Here is a 14,251-nt window from a genome sequence, read left to right on the forward strand (position 1 = left end):
ATCCTCCCCCTGCTCCCCAATTTTTCTGCGGTTTAAAAGCGTATTGCAGATTCTTGTTGGATCCGAGCCTGCATATTTGGTGTTGCCTTTAAAAGGAATGGACAGCGGCCCTCGGACGCGCGCTTCCTTTCTTCTCTAGTACTCTCACCTTTCTTTGATTTTTACACTTTTGCTGCTGCTCTAGCAATAAGGTAAGGTCCTTTTCTCTCCGGCCTGAGCGCACACCGGATCCTGCGTCTCGCTGCTTCATTTTGCTCATATGCCTGTTGTCCCTGTTGCTTCTGACACCTGTAGCACTCGCCCGCCCGTTTCCGCACCCTCTCCACCGCACCACACACCCCGTAACGAACATTACAGAATGCAGTTCATTGTTGCCGCCGTTGCCGCTTTCGCCGCCGTTGCCGCCGCCCAGGAGTCGTCGTCCGCCACGCCCAAGTCTGCCTACCAGGTGTGCCTGGAGGCCACCTGCCCCGACAACCAGAATGATGTCAACTGCCAGGCCACCTGCAAGAACGTCCCGAACCCGAACGCCTCGATGATTGCTGCTGCCACCGAGTGCATTGGCAAGTGCGCTACTCTGGGCTACCAGGAGGCCATCGACTGCACCAACAACTGTAACGCCATGCTCTACAACCCAAGCGGTGTTGTTGTCTCTGACCACCTGACTGCTGCTGGTGTCTCGTCGGTTGCCAAGCCCACTGCTTCGTCGGCTGCTTCGTCGGCTGTCTCGTCGGCTGCCTCGACCCCTGCTTCGACTGGTGCTTCGTCGTCTCCCACCCACGCTGCGTCGGCCTCGGGCAAGAACTCTGGCCTCGCCAGCCTCGATGAGGAGTCGGCCTCGGGCTCCAAGTCGGGCTCGCATGCCGGTTCCAAGTCCTCGGCTGCCTCCAAGGAGTCGAACGGTGCCGCCCAGGTTGCCGGTTCGCTGGCCGCTGTTGCCGTTGCCGCCGCTGCCCTGTTCTAAGCCAGCAGAACACCTCCTTTCGTCACTCTTTGTTCTCATAAATACTGCTTGCAGTAGATTCCCGTACGATTAATAAACCTTATTCTATCGACTAGAACAATTGCTCTGGTGTGTCTTTTACGTGCGGCAATGAAGCTTTGGGTACGCCTTTGATAGTAGCAGTGTTTGTATACTGCCCGAGCCGAGCAGAGAACAATCGAGCTCCATATGTTTTTGTCTCTAAAAATAGCTGTTTGGAAAAATGCGTGCCTCACTCTTCAGCCGATCCGCGTCGTTGCGCTACTGTGAGAGCAAGAAAAGCGCAGAGGACAATTTCCATGCGCACATGATTGCACCACGGTCCAATAGCGGTCTCCAGCGGCCGATGAGATTTGGGGGGTTCTGGGAAATTTCCAGGGGCCACTTGATTGGATGATGAGGCGATAATCCGTCTCGTGGGTATGCCGGCTCTCCTGCTGTAGCACTGCTGTGCACTGGGCGAGTGGCCTATATGCGTGAGCACTATTCTGTCATGGCCATACTATGTTGCTCTGCATCGGGGTGCGATGCTTGGCCATACTGTGTCAGAAATTGCAGAGTTTGGGGAAGGGCTCCATTCTGGCAGCGACTTTGGACTGTGGGCCTATTCGTGAGGCTAGACACTGGACTGCTTCCGACGACTCGTGAGCAGTGTGGGCCGGCCAGAAGCAATGGCCGCTGCCTGCTACGCACGTGGCCACCTAAACATATGCAGCAACAGAGTATTGAATATTAACTGTATCCAGTCAGAGTACAACATGCTCTGCCATGCGCCAACTACTACTGCTCTATGTTTCCTGCATATGCTTTATTAGAAGCGAGTAATCAAGTCGGTGAAGATGGATGAAGCCCACGCGAGCTATACATGAAAAGAGGCCAAATGTAGTTTAATATACCAAGGAGGCAATGTCCATCCAAAAGTCGTTTCTGAGGATGCTGTCCATTTGGAGTGCAGATGCCGAAAAGTTGACGAGAAAATCCTTGCACGGTGGAGGGGAAGGCAAAATTCCAACAATTCCTAACCCGTAGTCCGTAGGAATCGTTGAAAATGCCTGTACACCGCTGCCAAAGTCGGCGGCATATAGCTTGGAGAGCGACAGATTGGACACCATCGTTGACAGCCTAAAGTTGGAGTATACAGAAATGAACGACGATGTATCTGAGGACGCAGACTCCATCATGTCGAAGAATGCACTGATGTATGGCGGCGTCATCATCAGAATGGATGCTGCACGCACTTGGCTGGCGGTATCAGCAAGCTTCTGAATAGTCATTGGCGAATCTGCATATTCCAGCGAGTTTATAGTGCTCGCGCTGAGCAGTGGATTACCGATATAGCCTGTGTCCATCAGGCCTAGGCGATAGCGCATGTCGACAGGAACACACAGGTAGTGTTCTCTCCTTTTCTTCCAATTGCTCTCGCAATGCCTCCCAGCCCACCCCTTTTTACTCTTCGATACATCCGCTTCCGCCAGCCCATGGACCGCATAGGCAAGTGCGGTTAGAATGTCATTGCTAGATATGCGTGCTCCGGGTGGCATGCATTCAAGCACCTGTGCACGAAGGCTGTCGAGTTTGCCACGCTTGATGCGGAAAAGATGGCCACGTATTGGGGTCTGGCGCTCTATATCGTTCCACAATTTTGCCCGAGTGCGTGGTGAAAGCGATGCTAGAGAGTCACCTAAAAACGACCTGTCGGCATAAGCAGCTAGCGTTGAGCCATCAAGAGCCATGTGCTCATCAGACAGGTTTTTCTTGATAGCTTCCCGGTCAAAGCAATAGTTGGCCTTGCCGATATCACTGCCGCTGGCTAGCGCTCGTGTCTCGTTTGCCCAGCGGTTGAAAAATTCCAGACAGCCGGTGCCGTCTATAACTGCATGGTTGAAACTGGTCGAAATAACTACGCCGCTGTTTTCCTTCAGACGGGCGACGCGGATATCAGCAATCTTAATTACGCCTGTGTCCTTGTCTGGTAAAGGGACTCTATCGGCAGGAGTAATGTCGCTTGGCCATGCACGTGGGCTATAGTTGGACATCGCAAGATCATCATAATGCGTGTCAGACTGCAGTTCGCAATATCTAGGCAGATTGAGGCTGGTTTTGTCCACTACAACCTCCAAATTCCCCACTTTATTTTGCTGAAGATAGCCGGCTATCATGGGGAAAAGCAATGCAGTTCTGTAGAATGCTTCTTCAAGGTTGGCGGCTGACATAAAGCTGTTGGAACTGCTGCTATTCCTGTAGAAGAATACGAAGCGCGTATAGCGAACAGAAAGCATCGTGTCTATTCTGCTAAGAGGATATATCTTTGACTCGATGTTATTGACGAATGCTTCCATGTTAAGTAGGCTGGCCTTGAGCAAAAGGAAGAAAAATATAGAGTATAAGGCGGACAAACACGGGCATCTGCATTTTAAGCAACAGGTGTGCGCTTGGTTTAGAGCAAGGGCAGTCTGGTGGGAAGAACTGGCACAAACTTATTGGGGCCATGCCAGACTTGAATAAGCTATATTGTTTAAATATTTGCGGCATCTCAGCCATACGTCTGTGGCACGTCTTGTATCTGCATTGTGAGTTGCACATACACTATAACGTAAACTATACATTTTGAGTGAACTATTGGTATGGAGCAGACGCTATCAGCTCATAGCTATAACAGTGATATTCACAATGTATTTAAAACAGACTTGATTCCAAAAAAAAAAAAAAAACTTAGTATGCTGATACGCATGCTTGAAGCTGTTTACCGCTCTTGTTGAGTTGAAAATTCCAGTGAACCCGGCCCTGTCCTCTAACTTTATTAACCATGCAAGGTCCCTGAATTGTGTCTGGGATAGTGGAATTCGAGGCTGTATTATATAGATTGTTGTGTGTTTTTGTTGATTAGGTAGCAAGGCCGAAACTCTAATTTCCCACAAAATGCGGCAGTGCTCGTGGGAACGGTGTGCGAAACAGCGGGTCTTGCACTCACAAGAAGCTGTATCCAGTAGTCCCGTCTCTGGTTATTTGCAAGAAGATTTAGCTACTTCACGCATGCAACTGGCCAGCAATATGTTTTTAAACCCTTGTGCAATTCCAGCATTTCACTCCAAACTGAGTACTACATTTATTCCAGCTTTATAAATACTCTTGACAGTATAGCCTCGTTGTCAAATTGCCCGGCTATCATACAAATACACCAACTAAAATGTTCATCATTTTCAACCTACTTACTGGCATTTTCAGGTCTAGCGCACTTGTTCAGGTGTTTGTAGCCATCAAGCCAATTGGGTATGCAAATATTGCTTTTGGAGCAGCTGCTGTCTATATCCTGTCGCAAGTAATCTACGCGTTGTTCTTTTCTCCGCTACGAAATATCCCCGGACCGTTCCTGGCCCGGCTAACTGACTTGCGCTCCAAGGTCTTCACATTTATTGGCAAAGCCGCCCATGATGCAGAGGGTGGGTACGAAAAGTACGGCAATATCTACGTAAACGGACCTAATTCTGTAAGCGTGTCCAGCCCAGGCGATTGCCGTACCATCCTGAGCTCACACTCCTTCCCAAAGTCCGAATTCTACAAGAGCATCGAATTCCTCGGGGTTCCAAACATATCCTCCACGCGCGACCCGCTGTTTAACCAGATGCGCCGGCGGCAAATCGGGCCATCGTTCACCCCTGGATACTTGTCCAAGATGGAGAGCAAAATTGTCCAGCACGGGATCTTATCTCTCAAGACCAGATGGGACGCTGAGATTACTAAAGCCGAGCAGCAGCAAACCGACGCTATAATCAACATCTGCAACGATCCACTATATGCGACATTTGATATTGTTGGCGCACTTGCATTTGGCCGCGAGTTTAATACGCTGAAAAACTACGATCCAACTATCTCGCAGTGGATTGCAGACACAGCAAAATTCTCTGGACTTGCGATGGACATACCAGGTCTCTTCCATTTCCCATTCAGCCTTCTTGTCCGTAGGCTGAGGTTCCAGTTCGTTCAGTTAATTCGGTTTAGCCGGGACTCTATCCAGCATCGCGTGGACCTACTCGCCCAGGGCGCCGAGAAGCCCAATGACTTGCTGACGGCCTTTCTGGATGCTGTTGATCCTGTATCCAAAGCACGTATGAGCCGTAAGGAGGTTCTGGCCGAAATGGTCGTTACCCTTTTTGCTGGTTCTGATTCATCGGCTCATACGCTCATGTGGGCCATTCATCTCCTCATGCTGTACCCTGAGTGCTACAAGCGCGCTGTTGACGAGGTGCGCTCTGCATTCGCCAAGGACCATTTAATCAGATATAATGAAGGTCGCCAGAGTCTGCCGTACTTGGAGGCCGTGCTCTACGAAAGCATGCGTGTCCGACCCGTAGTCAGTGCGCAGGTACCGCGGGTTGTGCCCAAGGGCGGCATTACCCTGCAGGGGCATTTCATTCCAGAAGGCAGTATCGTCAGTGCGAATTTCGCAGGCGTCAACCACCACAAGGGCACCTGGAAAGACCCCCACCGTTTCATGCCCGAGCGCTTTCTGGACAACGACGAAGCCAAGCGGAATGTTTTTGCTTTCGGCACCGGCGTGCGTATCTGTCCTGGCCGTCATCTAGCTTGGATAGAGTTGGTCACTATCCTTGCCAACGCGCTCAAAGATTACGACTTTAAGCTGCCCGACGATGCTGCGTTTGGCCCGGATATTTGCGACAAGCACGGCGTGCCCAAGCTCATGGACATGAAGTATTTCTTTTTTGCCAAGCCTCTGAATCCAAACCACGATCCGCGTGTTGTTATTTCAAAAGCCAAATAGGCTATCGATATCAATTGCATGCCATTTTCACATATAGCTTGCTGCCGCTGGGCCACACCGGCGATAACGGCGTTGAACACGATTCTGTGAGTAGCTGTGGCAGAGCGACATATAGCCATCGGTGATCTGATCTATGCTAATGCCGGGTAGTTGCACGTGACAGAGTAGTCACACCTGGGCCGCTTGTGCTGACTCCGTCATTTGTAGGGCTTAGCGCCAGGATTTGTGCCTTTTCCCCTCACTTTTGCAAGCACAGTTTTCCATTTTCAACGCTAATTCCAGCAGCAAGATGCCTGCATCCTTGTTATTGCCAGACGACAAGGCGACCATTAAGGCGGCCCAGCCAAAGTCAAACCACGTAAGTAGGACAGCTCAGGCTGCAGATTGCGCAACGCAGGCTTCGCTCTTGTGGCATACTCACTGCTGCTAATGCTTCGACTTCAGACCCGTAGAAGATTTTGACGGCAACGGTTGCACGCCTGTTTGTTGCTTACCCAGACAAGTCACGATGGACATACACGCATCTATTCGGTGGCATCCTGCTTGTAAAGGACCTGCACAATGGAGCGTCGTTCCTGCGTATCATCGATATGAGCGGAGGCTCTGGGCGCAGGGTTCTGTGGGAGCAGGAGCTATACGAGGGGTTCGATTTTGTACAACAGAAGCCGTTCTTTTTCAGCTTTGCCGGCGACGAGCACGTGTTTGGGCTTGATTTTGCGGACGTTGGCGAGGCTGCGGAGTTTGCCAAGAAGGTGTGGGGCCGTACACCAAAGCTTGGCAGGAAAACCAGCGCTGCGCGGGTGCCAGCCAGCCCGGCTGCACGTGGGTCCGGGCCTAGCGCGACGCAGAGGATCCTGAGGCTTGACAACGCAAAGTACCGTGAGCTGGTTCGTGTGCTGGCTAGCTACAGCATCGCCGAGGACATGCTCGACGATCCAGACACGGCCAAGTTCATCCAAAAGTTTGTCAGCCAGAATGGAGGAGTCGACAACATGACACGCTCGGCGTCGAGTGCCGCGCCTACGTCAGCTCCGCCGCCCCCACCGCCCTCAAGCGCTCCGCCCCCGCCCCCTCCCCCGCCAACGAACGCTCCGCCGCCCCCGCCTCCCCCGCAGGCGACATCGCCAGTGTCGGTGTCCAGCTCGCGAAGCGGCCCGCCGCCCCCTCCTCCGAGACGCGGGGCCCCTCCTCCGCCTCCCCCGCGGAGCAGAGGCAGCCAGCAGCCAAGGAAGGGGCCGACGTCGCCGGTGCCGTCGTCCATGGCTCCGCCGCCTCCTCCAAGGCACTCGCGCAAGTCGCCGGTGCCCTCAATCAACGCTCCGCCGCCACCACCCAGGCGCTCGCACAACCAGGCGCTAGCCCATCCATCTCCTCCCACGACTCCCAAGGCCCCGAGTCTGCTCCCCCTCCACCGCCGCCACCACCCCCAAGACCCCTTCGCCGGTGCTGGCCCCGCCCGTAGCCCCACCGCCACCACCACCCCAGTCTCAGGCTCAGGCACCGCCAGTGGCTCCCCCACCGCCCCCTGTCCAGGCTCCCCCGTCGGCACCACCTCCGCTCCCGCCGATGCAGGCTCCTCCAGCGGTTCCCCTGCCACCACCTGCTCAGGCTCCTCCAGCGGCTCCCCTGCCACCACCTGCTCAGGCTCCGCCAGCAGCTCCCCCCCGCCACCAGGCGCTCCTCCCGCACCACCGATGGGAGCTCCGCCTCCACCTCCGGCCTCAGTACCGGCAGCTGTGGGCGGCGAGCCGCGGAATATGCTTATGGCCTCGATCCGTGGAGCCGGAGGTATCGGCGCGCTGCGCAAGACCGACCACTCTCAGACAAATCGCAGTTCTGCCAGTCCCTCGCTGCAAACAAACGCTTCAGCTGGGGATGCCTCACCCGGCGCCAACCCCAGCGGCAATTTGGCCAACGCTCTGGCTAGTGCCCTGGCACAGCGGTAACAAGGCCATTGCTGGCGACTCCGACTCCGAGGACGACGACGATGACGACTGGTAATCGAGTTCCATTCAGGGTGTGAGCGTCGTGTTCTCAGCATCCTCGACTAGATGGTCTAGTCCACGCTTTCATTTTTGGTACTCTGTTGTTGAGAGCAAAATCGACGCTTATATTTTTAATACAGCCCAAGAGATGGTCAAACATTTGCGCGAGTCTGGAACTACCTGGTCTTTAGATATTCAGTGTACTAACGACATGAGGTTGGATGGCCACATCAGGACCACAACAGCACCTCTCATTCATCTCCCTGCAAGTGTGCTTCCTGTTCTCATTCTGCAGCTTCTGCTCTACTCTTGCACCTGCGTTCCTATCACCCTTTTCTTGACCATGAGCCACAACAGAATGTCCGAGTTTCGGGCAAACCGGAACAGCATCATGAGCCACATATCGTCTATTCTGCCAACAAGACACTCTAACGATGGCAACGAGGGGCAGACCGAAATGGAAAAGTACTTTGCTGCTGTGAGTATAACATCGCCACTCGTCCATTCCCTTGGCTGCCTGGGTCTCACTGCTACTAACAGGTAGATGCTTTGACACCGGCCTTTAGCTTGATGGACTCGAGAGAGACATTGCAGGAGTCAACAGCGGTGTTGATGATCTGAGTGCCCTGCACGGGAAGCTCCTTTCTTCGTCTGACGGCCACAAGGCTGAAGGTAAACACTGTCAGCAACACCAGCATTTCCCTCATGTCGAACAGTCAATGTTCATTTGCAAATATTCTATTGCGTGCTTTCTTCATATAGCCATTGCCAACCAGCGTGACCGCAGGACAGCGCAAATCAACAGCCAGATCACCAAGCTCAAGAAAGAGCTAAATGCAATTGACCTCATGAACGACAGCACCACCCTCGCCCCAGCCGACGAAGCAACCCGGCGCAGTCGGCACGCCCTGCTCGCCCGCCGCCTCATGGAGGTTGTTGACAAGTACCGCACGCTCGAACGCGAGTCCCAGAAGCGCTACCGGGACCGGATCGAGCGGCAGATCCGCCTGGTCAAGCCCGATGCGACCGATGAGGAGGTCGAGCAGGCTGTGCACAATGAGTCGGCAAGATCCGTGTTTGCTATGGATGTGATGACGTCATTCCGCAGTCGCCAGGCCAAGCGCATGCTGAGGGACGTCGAGCAGCGCGATAAGGACATTCGCGAGATTGGTGCCACCATCGAGCTGCTCAACAGCATGTTCCTCGATATGCAGGATATGGTGAATCAGCAGCAGGAAGTCCTGGATAACATCGAGAATGCTGTCGAGAGCGCCCAGGAGCACACACACAAGGCCAACCAGGAAGTCAAGGAGGCAACGCGCTTGAGGATCAGCGCCAGGAAGAAGACATGGGTCATCTTGGGTCTGATATTCCTTGTCATTGTCGCCATAGCATGCGGTGTCGCTATCCCACTGGCAACGTAAGTATCTATATAGACTGAACGAGGTTGTGTTACTTTCTTGCGAAATGGTTGCTAGTCTGGCTGATGTCCATGTTGATCCAGTAAGAAATCGTAGGCGTAGGAGCAGAAACAGCAGCTCTAACACGGCAAGTTCCACCAACAACAGCAACAACAATAGTAATAGCACAGCAGCGGCGACAGGTGCTGGCGGATAATGGTATATTACGTTCGGCATCACCTTGGCACAAGCCACGTGTTGCGCAACTCCATTCCGGAATGACCCGTTTCAAACTCATGTTTCTAGATTAGTTTTGTCATATTCACTAGTACTACCCCCTCATTCTGTTAATCTAAGGGTTATAGAAAAATCTTGCACACGTATCATCGAAAAAAGAAGAACAAAAAGCTAATAGGCAAAGGAGGAAATGTGTAAGGCTGTGATGAAGGAGCTGTGAGGGTTTGAGGAGAAACGGCAAGGTAGGGGAGGCGTGTTCATTCTGGCTGACGACAAACAAGAGAAGAGTGCACTAAACGTGGGTGCCAAGGACTCCACTTCCTGAGCTGTGTAGCGCATGGGGCTGCTTCTTGAACTCTCCTGATGCGCACCCGTGCGACTGGTCGAGCTGGTACGGCGAGACCGGCGATAGTGGCCGCCCACTGCTCGAAACCATGTCCATCGAGCCTTTGCTGAGCACTGAGTGCAGGCGATTGATATTCTCGATTTCCTGCGGATCAAAGTGGGCGCTTCCGATACCCAGTTCGCCAAGGCCTTGGAACGACAGCGACTGCTCCATTCCCAGCTGCTGCGAGACATTGAGCAGCTGCTCGGGCAGAAGGCGCGGGGACTGGCATGAGCTGTTGAACGAGGCGGGCTGTGAGCCTGGGAATCCGCACACTACCTGCTGCTGGTGGCTGGGCATCGGCAGTGGGTAGCCAGCGGCAACCAGCGCCCTGCGCAGGTCGTTGATCTCCACCTCCATTTCTTGGATTGTCCGGCGCAGAAGGTCAATATAGTCTTTTGCCTTTTGCATTATCAGCACTGTTGAGGGTTTGACCATGTGGAGTGTGGGTATGATATCGCGGAGCTCATATAGGACCTCTCGTTGGTGGTGCCTTCGCTATACATGTGGCATGGGAGTACTGGTTTAGATACACGCTTATGTGTAGCCTTCGACGCGTCATATTATCAAACACTTGCCTTACGCTCCAGCTCGTTGTGATTCAGGCGCTTCTTCCTATACATACAGAGGTGAACACATAGGTACTATCAGCAATACTGTACGTGGCTTGCATCTGTTGATATATGAGATACAAACTTGGGTTTTGGGAGGGTTGTGCCGACGCTGTTGCTACAGGAGCGAGGCGCCGACGCAGTTGTAGATGGTGTCGATGAGGTGCTCGATGCGCCAGAATGGTTGCAATTATCGCGTGGCACAGTAGCAGCTTCGACCATGAGTCCGCGAAAGGCTCTCTGGCGTTGCCTGGAAACCCGGTATGTGCTGCATTGGATGAGCTGACTATGGTAAAAATAAGGAAATAGGAAAAGATGATACGTAGTGCCAGATATAAAATAGAAAGTAGAAATCCTAAAAGGGTGCGTCAGCAATAATGTAGCTGGGTGGTTTCATTCGCTTGCATACAAATATAAAGGCAAATGATGTGTGACCAGAATTAACCTCAAAAAGCGCATATAAAGGAGAAAGGAAATAAAAGCTACTTGCAAGGCAGGCAGGCTCTGCAAGATATATATTTGGGGGTGTGGTCCAAATAGCCCGTGAAACCGAATATACCGCCTAGCCGATGAGGAACAAAAATTCCAAAACGAGGCACCTTTGACTCATACCGTACGCATGTTCACACTCTTGTACCCTGCCTTGCCAGAAACTCGCCGTCCCTTCTCCCCATCCTCATCCTTGTCTCCAGAACAAAAAGCGGTTTTGAAATCAAAACATCGCGAGTATCTTGCAAAGCCTTATTGGTAATATAACATGGGCATTAGCAGCTTATACCGAGCAGGCACACTAAAACGAAAATGTTGCAAATGAGTGCGCACATGGCACCCGAACCAGATTTTTCAAGGCTGCTTCTCCGCCAACGCAGGTAGTTTGCCAGAGTGCTCTAAAACTACCTTGACGCGCTGCTGGGCTTTTTTTAGTCTATGACGCCGTCCCCACATCCACGCCCTCATCATTCGCCTGCTGCTTGCTCCCCCCACACAAATTTCGCCAGTGTTCAACTACCCCTACCTACGACGCCTCTATTTTACCTCGTCCGCAGTGCTGGAAAATAGCTGGAGTAAGCCCTATCTATAGTGGATGAACGGCATTTGGTGCTGCAAACTTATTCCGGAGTTTCTCTACCCCAGCCCCCGTTTCGGAGAGTGCGACATTCATCCACACTGGCCACATGGCGCGCACTTGTCAATAGACACTATCTGGCACCATTTGCCTTTCGTCGCGCAGGGCTCAGCAAGCTGCATCCTTCACGTATATCCTAATTCCTCTCTTGCGACATTCGCTTTCTGTTTCCGCATGTTAAAAATGACATTTTATACTTTCAAGGGTTGTTGAGAGCGGCAAAGTTGAGCGTGCACGACCAGTGGGTGTTCTTGGTCTCAATCGACTCCTCCTCGGGACACCAGCACTTGTCGTTGGCCTTGCCCTTGGGACAGTTCCACAGCGGACCGTGGTAGTACCCAATGTCCTCGAACCAATGCACCTGGTTCTTGTTCAGGAACATCGCCACCGCGAGCGAATGCACTGGCGCATCGCCCCAGCGCTCGTAGAAGAACCCGCCCTCCTTGTCCAGGTAGTCAAAGTACGACAGGTACTCTTCGGACCGCAAAAAGTCGAGACTGGCAATCTCAAAGTTGGACCAGAAGTGGCACAAGTTGTACTTGCCATCGTCCTTGGTCACAAACTCCATCAGGTTAGTCTCAGGGATCAGATCCTTGCGTTTGTCCATGTAAGCCATGGTGGTCTTCCACAGCGTCGGGACTGTTGCCTCGTATTCCTTGAGCGAGATCGTAAAGCCGTACTTTTTGTTGTTCTTCTCCATGAACAGGAACGGATCGTAGTCGACATCGCACGCAAACTTGACTCCAGGCTCCACACGCCAGTACCACTTGTACTTGTCCATCAGCGGGTGGCGGAAGAAGAACCCAGACTCGTACCGGCACATGTGGCGGATAGCTCTCGCTACCACCATAGATAATTTTGCGCTCGGCCATGTCCTTGCGCACCTCAGCAGCCTTCGTCTGGTTGATCCACTCGGGATACGACCAGTGCTCCTTCGGGATCAGCCCGAACTTCGGCCACACCAGTGATAACCTTGCTGATCTTCTCCTTGAACTCATCGCTGAACGGCTCGTTGTTCAGGAATACATACGGGTAGTGGTACTTGCGATTGATTCGGTCCTCGAGCTGAATCAAAGTCTCACGCAGGTCCTTCAGGTCGCGGTTGCGCGTCAAAATCACAAATGCAGCGCTAACCTTTTCTTCAATTCCCGCATCATCCTCACGCGCCACAACAGTCTCAACAATGCGCTCTGTCACGGTGGTTGCTGGACCGTTGCCCTTGGTCACCGTTACTGGTCACGGGCAGTGGGTGTTTGAGCCCGGTGCCGTCCTCATTTAGAGGTGCATTCCCGTTCCATTTCTCATCTTGAGAGCCGTCACCAGTTGCTGTTGGCGAGGTTCCAAGAAGTGGCGGAAGTAGGAAGGAAGTGTACAAGCAGCACAGCCGTCACAATAATGCCCACAAGCTTCCACTTTATGTTGAGCATTTCAGTAGGAAAAAGTGCAGAGAAAAATGGCGACGCTTTTGTAAAAGAAAAGACAAGAGAGCAAGCTCAGAGCTCGCGGCTACAGGTAGCGCAAAAACGAAGTGTGAAATAGTTCTTTGGACGCACTCGCTAGTTGGCCACGCCCCAAAAATAGGGTGCAGGCAGGATCACCGGGGCTACTGTGCAACCTTACATGAAAAACAAGCGAGGCGTGAGTTTGCAAACACTCCTGCTGAGCCAGATGTCTCTCGGGCGGGCCGGGGCCCAAGCGGTAGTCAAGCAAAGGAGAAATAGAGCCATTTATTGATACAAGAAACAAAAGACACTAAAAGGAGAACATATTTGGAACTGGGTCAAAGTTAGCATGCGCATACACATCCAGGTATATCTGTGGTTCTTGCTTGGGGGTGTAAGGCGGCTTCTCCTTCGGCTGTACGAACGTATGTTTGCCAACAAGGGTTATTTGCCAGTACCGAGCTGACTTTAACTGGCGCCTATCCATCTTCTTTTGGTAGACCCCCAGCTCATCCTTGGCCAAAGTCGCAGGCACATAGTCAAGGCTAACAGCCAGGGTTTCCCTCTTTGCCTCATCAATTCCAAAGAAAAAAGTCAGCATGGCCGCCTTCACCTTTGGCACTTGCAGTGTCTGGCTCAAGTACACCAAACAATCGAGCCTTTCAAACTTGCTACCAATACTGTCTGCATCCCTGTTTCCAGGCAGCAGCCCAGTATTCATTGATTGAGGAATGCTGTGGAGTATCCACATCGTCGGCGAAGCTTTTGGATAGCCAAGAAGCCCTTTCTGGCACACCATAGGGAGTGGAGGATTTGGCGTGCGGTTCAGCTGCCTCAGTAGCTTGCACGCAATGTCTGAGTCGCTTTTATATTGAGGCAAGTAAATATTCTATGGGATGATACCATGCCAATGGCATCTGCATCCAAGGCCCATGTTGCAAGTGCTCCACAGAGAGGTGGTATGGACAAATCCATCTTCCAAAAGTCCTTGCCCCATTCTGTTGTTGTGCATTTAGTTAGCTCCTGAATACCCTGGCTGCTGTCTAGGCTCTGAGCCAGTGTGAGCTGTTGATCAGTTTTTGGCATCTATACTATATGTCCAGTACTTTTCACCCATGTTCGTCACCTTCAAGCCCAACAGTCAGGAGCCCACGTCCTGTGGATATTACATTTCTACCCTCCTTATCACTAGCTATAGCTTGATAGAACTACGATTCTGTATATCAGAACTTTCATCTTATGGTTGCAGACGCTGACATGATAACAGCAATCCCAGAACTAGCTGCTTCTACAAACCAATTTG

At 52.3% G+C, this 14,251-nt stretch overlaps 7 protein-coding genes across 7 annotated transcripts; 4 read left to right on the top strand and 3 right to left on the bottom strand.

Annotated features, from left to right (window-relative positions):
• Positions 1–358: 358 nt before the first annotated feature.
• DL89DRAFT_292366 (uncharacterized protein) lies at positions 359–964 on the top strand (the record flags this gene model as incomplete). Its single annotated transcript, XM_040890298.1, has 1 exon — positions 359–964. The coding sequence occupies one exon, from the start codon at positions 359–361 to the stop codon at positions 962–964; it is 606 nt and encodes a 201-aa protein (XP_040744326.1).
• An 811-nt stretch (positions 965–1,775) lies between these two features.
• Positions 1,776–3,425, bottom strand: DL89DRAFT_266894 (uncharacterized protein). Its single transcript, XM_040887287.1, has one exon. It carries the CDS (start codon positions 3,319–3,321, stop codon positions 1,870–1,872), a length of 1,452 nt encoding a protein of 483 aa, XP_040744327.1. The 5' UTR covers positions 3,322–3,425; the 3' UTR covers positions 1,776–1,869.
• A 447-nt stretch (positions 3,426–3,872) lies between these two features.
• On the top strand, positions 3,873–6,079 carry DL89DRAFT_266895 (cytochrome P450). The gene has a single exon (XM_040887288.1). The coding sequence runs from the start codon at positions 4,170–4,172 to the stop codon at positions 5,760–5,762; it is 1,593 nt and encodes a 530-aa protein (XP_040744328.1). The 5' UTR covers positions 3,873–4,169; the 3' UTR covers positions 5,763–6,079.
• A 1,395-nt stretch (positions 6,080–7,474) lies between these two features.
• On the top strand, positions 7,475–7,790 carry DL89DRAFT_266896 (uncharacterized protein; the record flags this gene model as incomplete). Its single annotated transcript, XM_040887289.1, has 1 exon — positions 7,475–7,790. A coding segment is annotated over exon 1 (185 nt), but the record flags the coding sequence as incomplete, so codon positions are not given.
• Positions 7,791–8,076: 286 nt separating this feature from the next.
• DL89DRAFT_322169 (t-SNARE) lies at positions 8,077–9,171 on the top strand (the record flags this gene model as incomplete). The annotated part of the gene is made up of 3 exons (XM_040891328.1): positions 8,077–8,225; positions 8,314–8,419; positions 8,510–9,171. Exons 1-3 carry the CDS (start codon positions 8,091–8,093, stop codon positions 9,169–9,171), a joined length of 903 nt encoding a protein of 300 aa, XP_040744330.1. The 5' UTR covers positions 8,077–8,090.
• Positions 9,172–9,455: 284 nt separating this feature from the next.
• On the bottom strand, positions 9,456–10,278 carry DL89DRAFT_266897 (uncharacterized protein). The gene is made up of 2 exons (XM_040887290.1): positions 9,719–10,278; positions 9,456–9,626 (listed from the first exon to the last, which is right to left on the bottom strand). Exons 1-2 carry the CDS (start codon positions 10,205–10,207, stop codon positions 9,531–9,533), a joined length of 585 nt encoding a protein of 194 aa, XP_040744331.1. The 5' UTR covers positions 10,208–10,278; the 3' UTR covers positions 9,456–9,530.
• Positions 10,279–11,579: 1,301 nt separating this feature from the next.
• DL89DRAFT_274680 (glycosyl transferase) lies at positions 11,580–13,638 on the bottom strand (the record flags this gene model as incomplete). The annotated part of the gene is made up of 7 exons (XM_040889218.1): positions 11,580–11,622; positions 11,794–12,314; positions 12,391–12,456; positions 12,479–12,724; positions 12,747–12,832; positions 13,159–13,258; positions 13,600–13,638. 7 exons carry the CDS (start codon positions 13,636–13,638, stop codon positions 11,580–11,582), a joined length of 1,101 nt encoding a protein of 366 aa, XP_040744332.1.
• Positions 13,639–14,251: the final 613 nt, after the last annotated feature.

This window comes from Linderina pennispora (assembly GCF_002104995.1).
Source record: "Linderina pennispora strain ATCC 12442 chromosome Unknown DL89scaffold_5, whole genome shotgun sequence".
NCBI classification, from domain to species: domain Eukaryota; kingdom Fungi; phylum Kickxellomycota; class Kickxellomycetes; order Kickxellales; family Kickxellaceae; genus Linderina; species Linderina pennispora.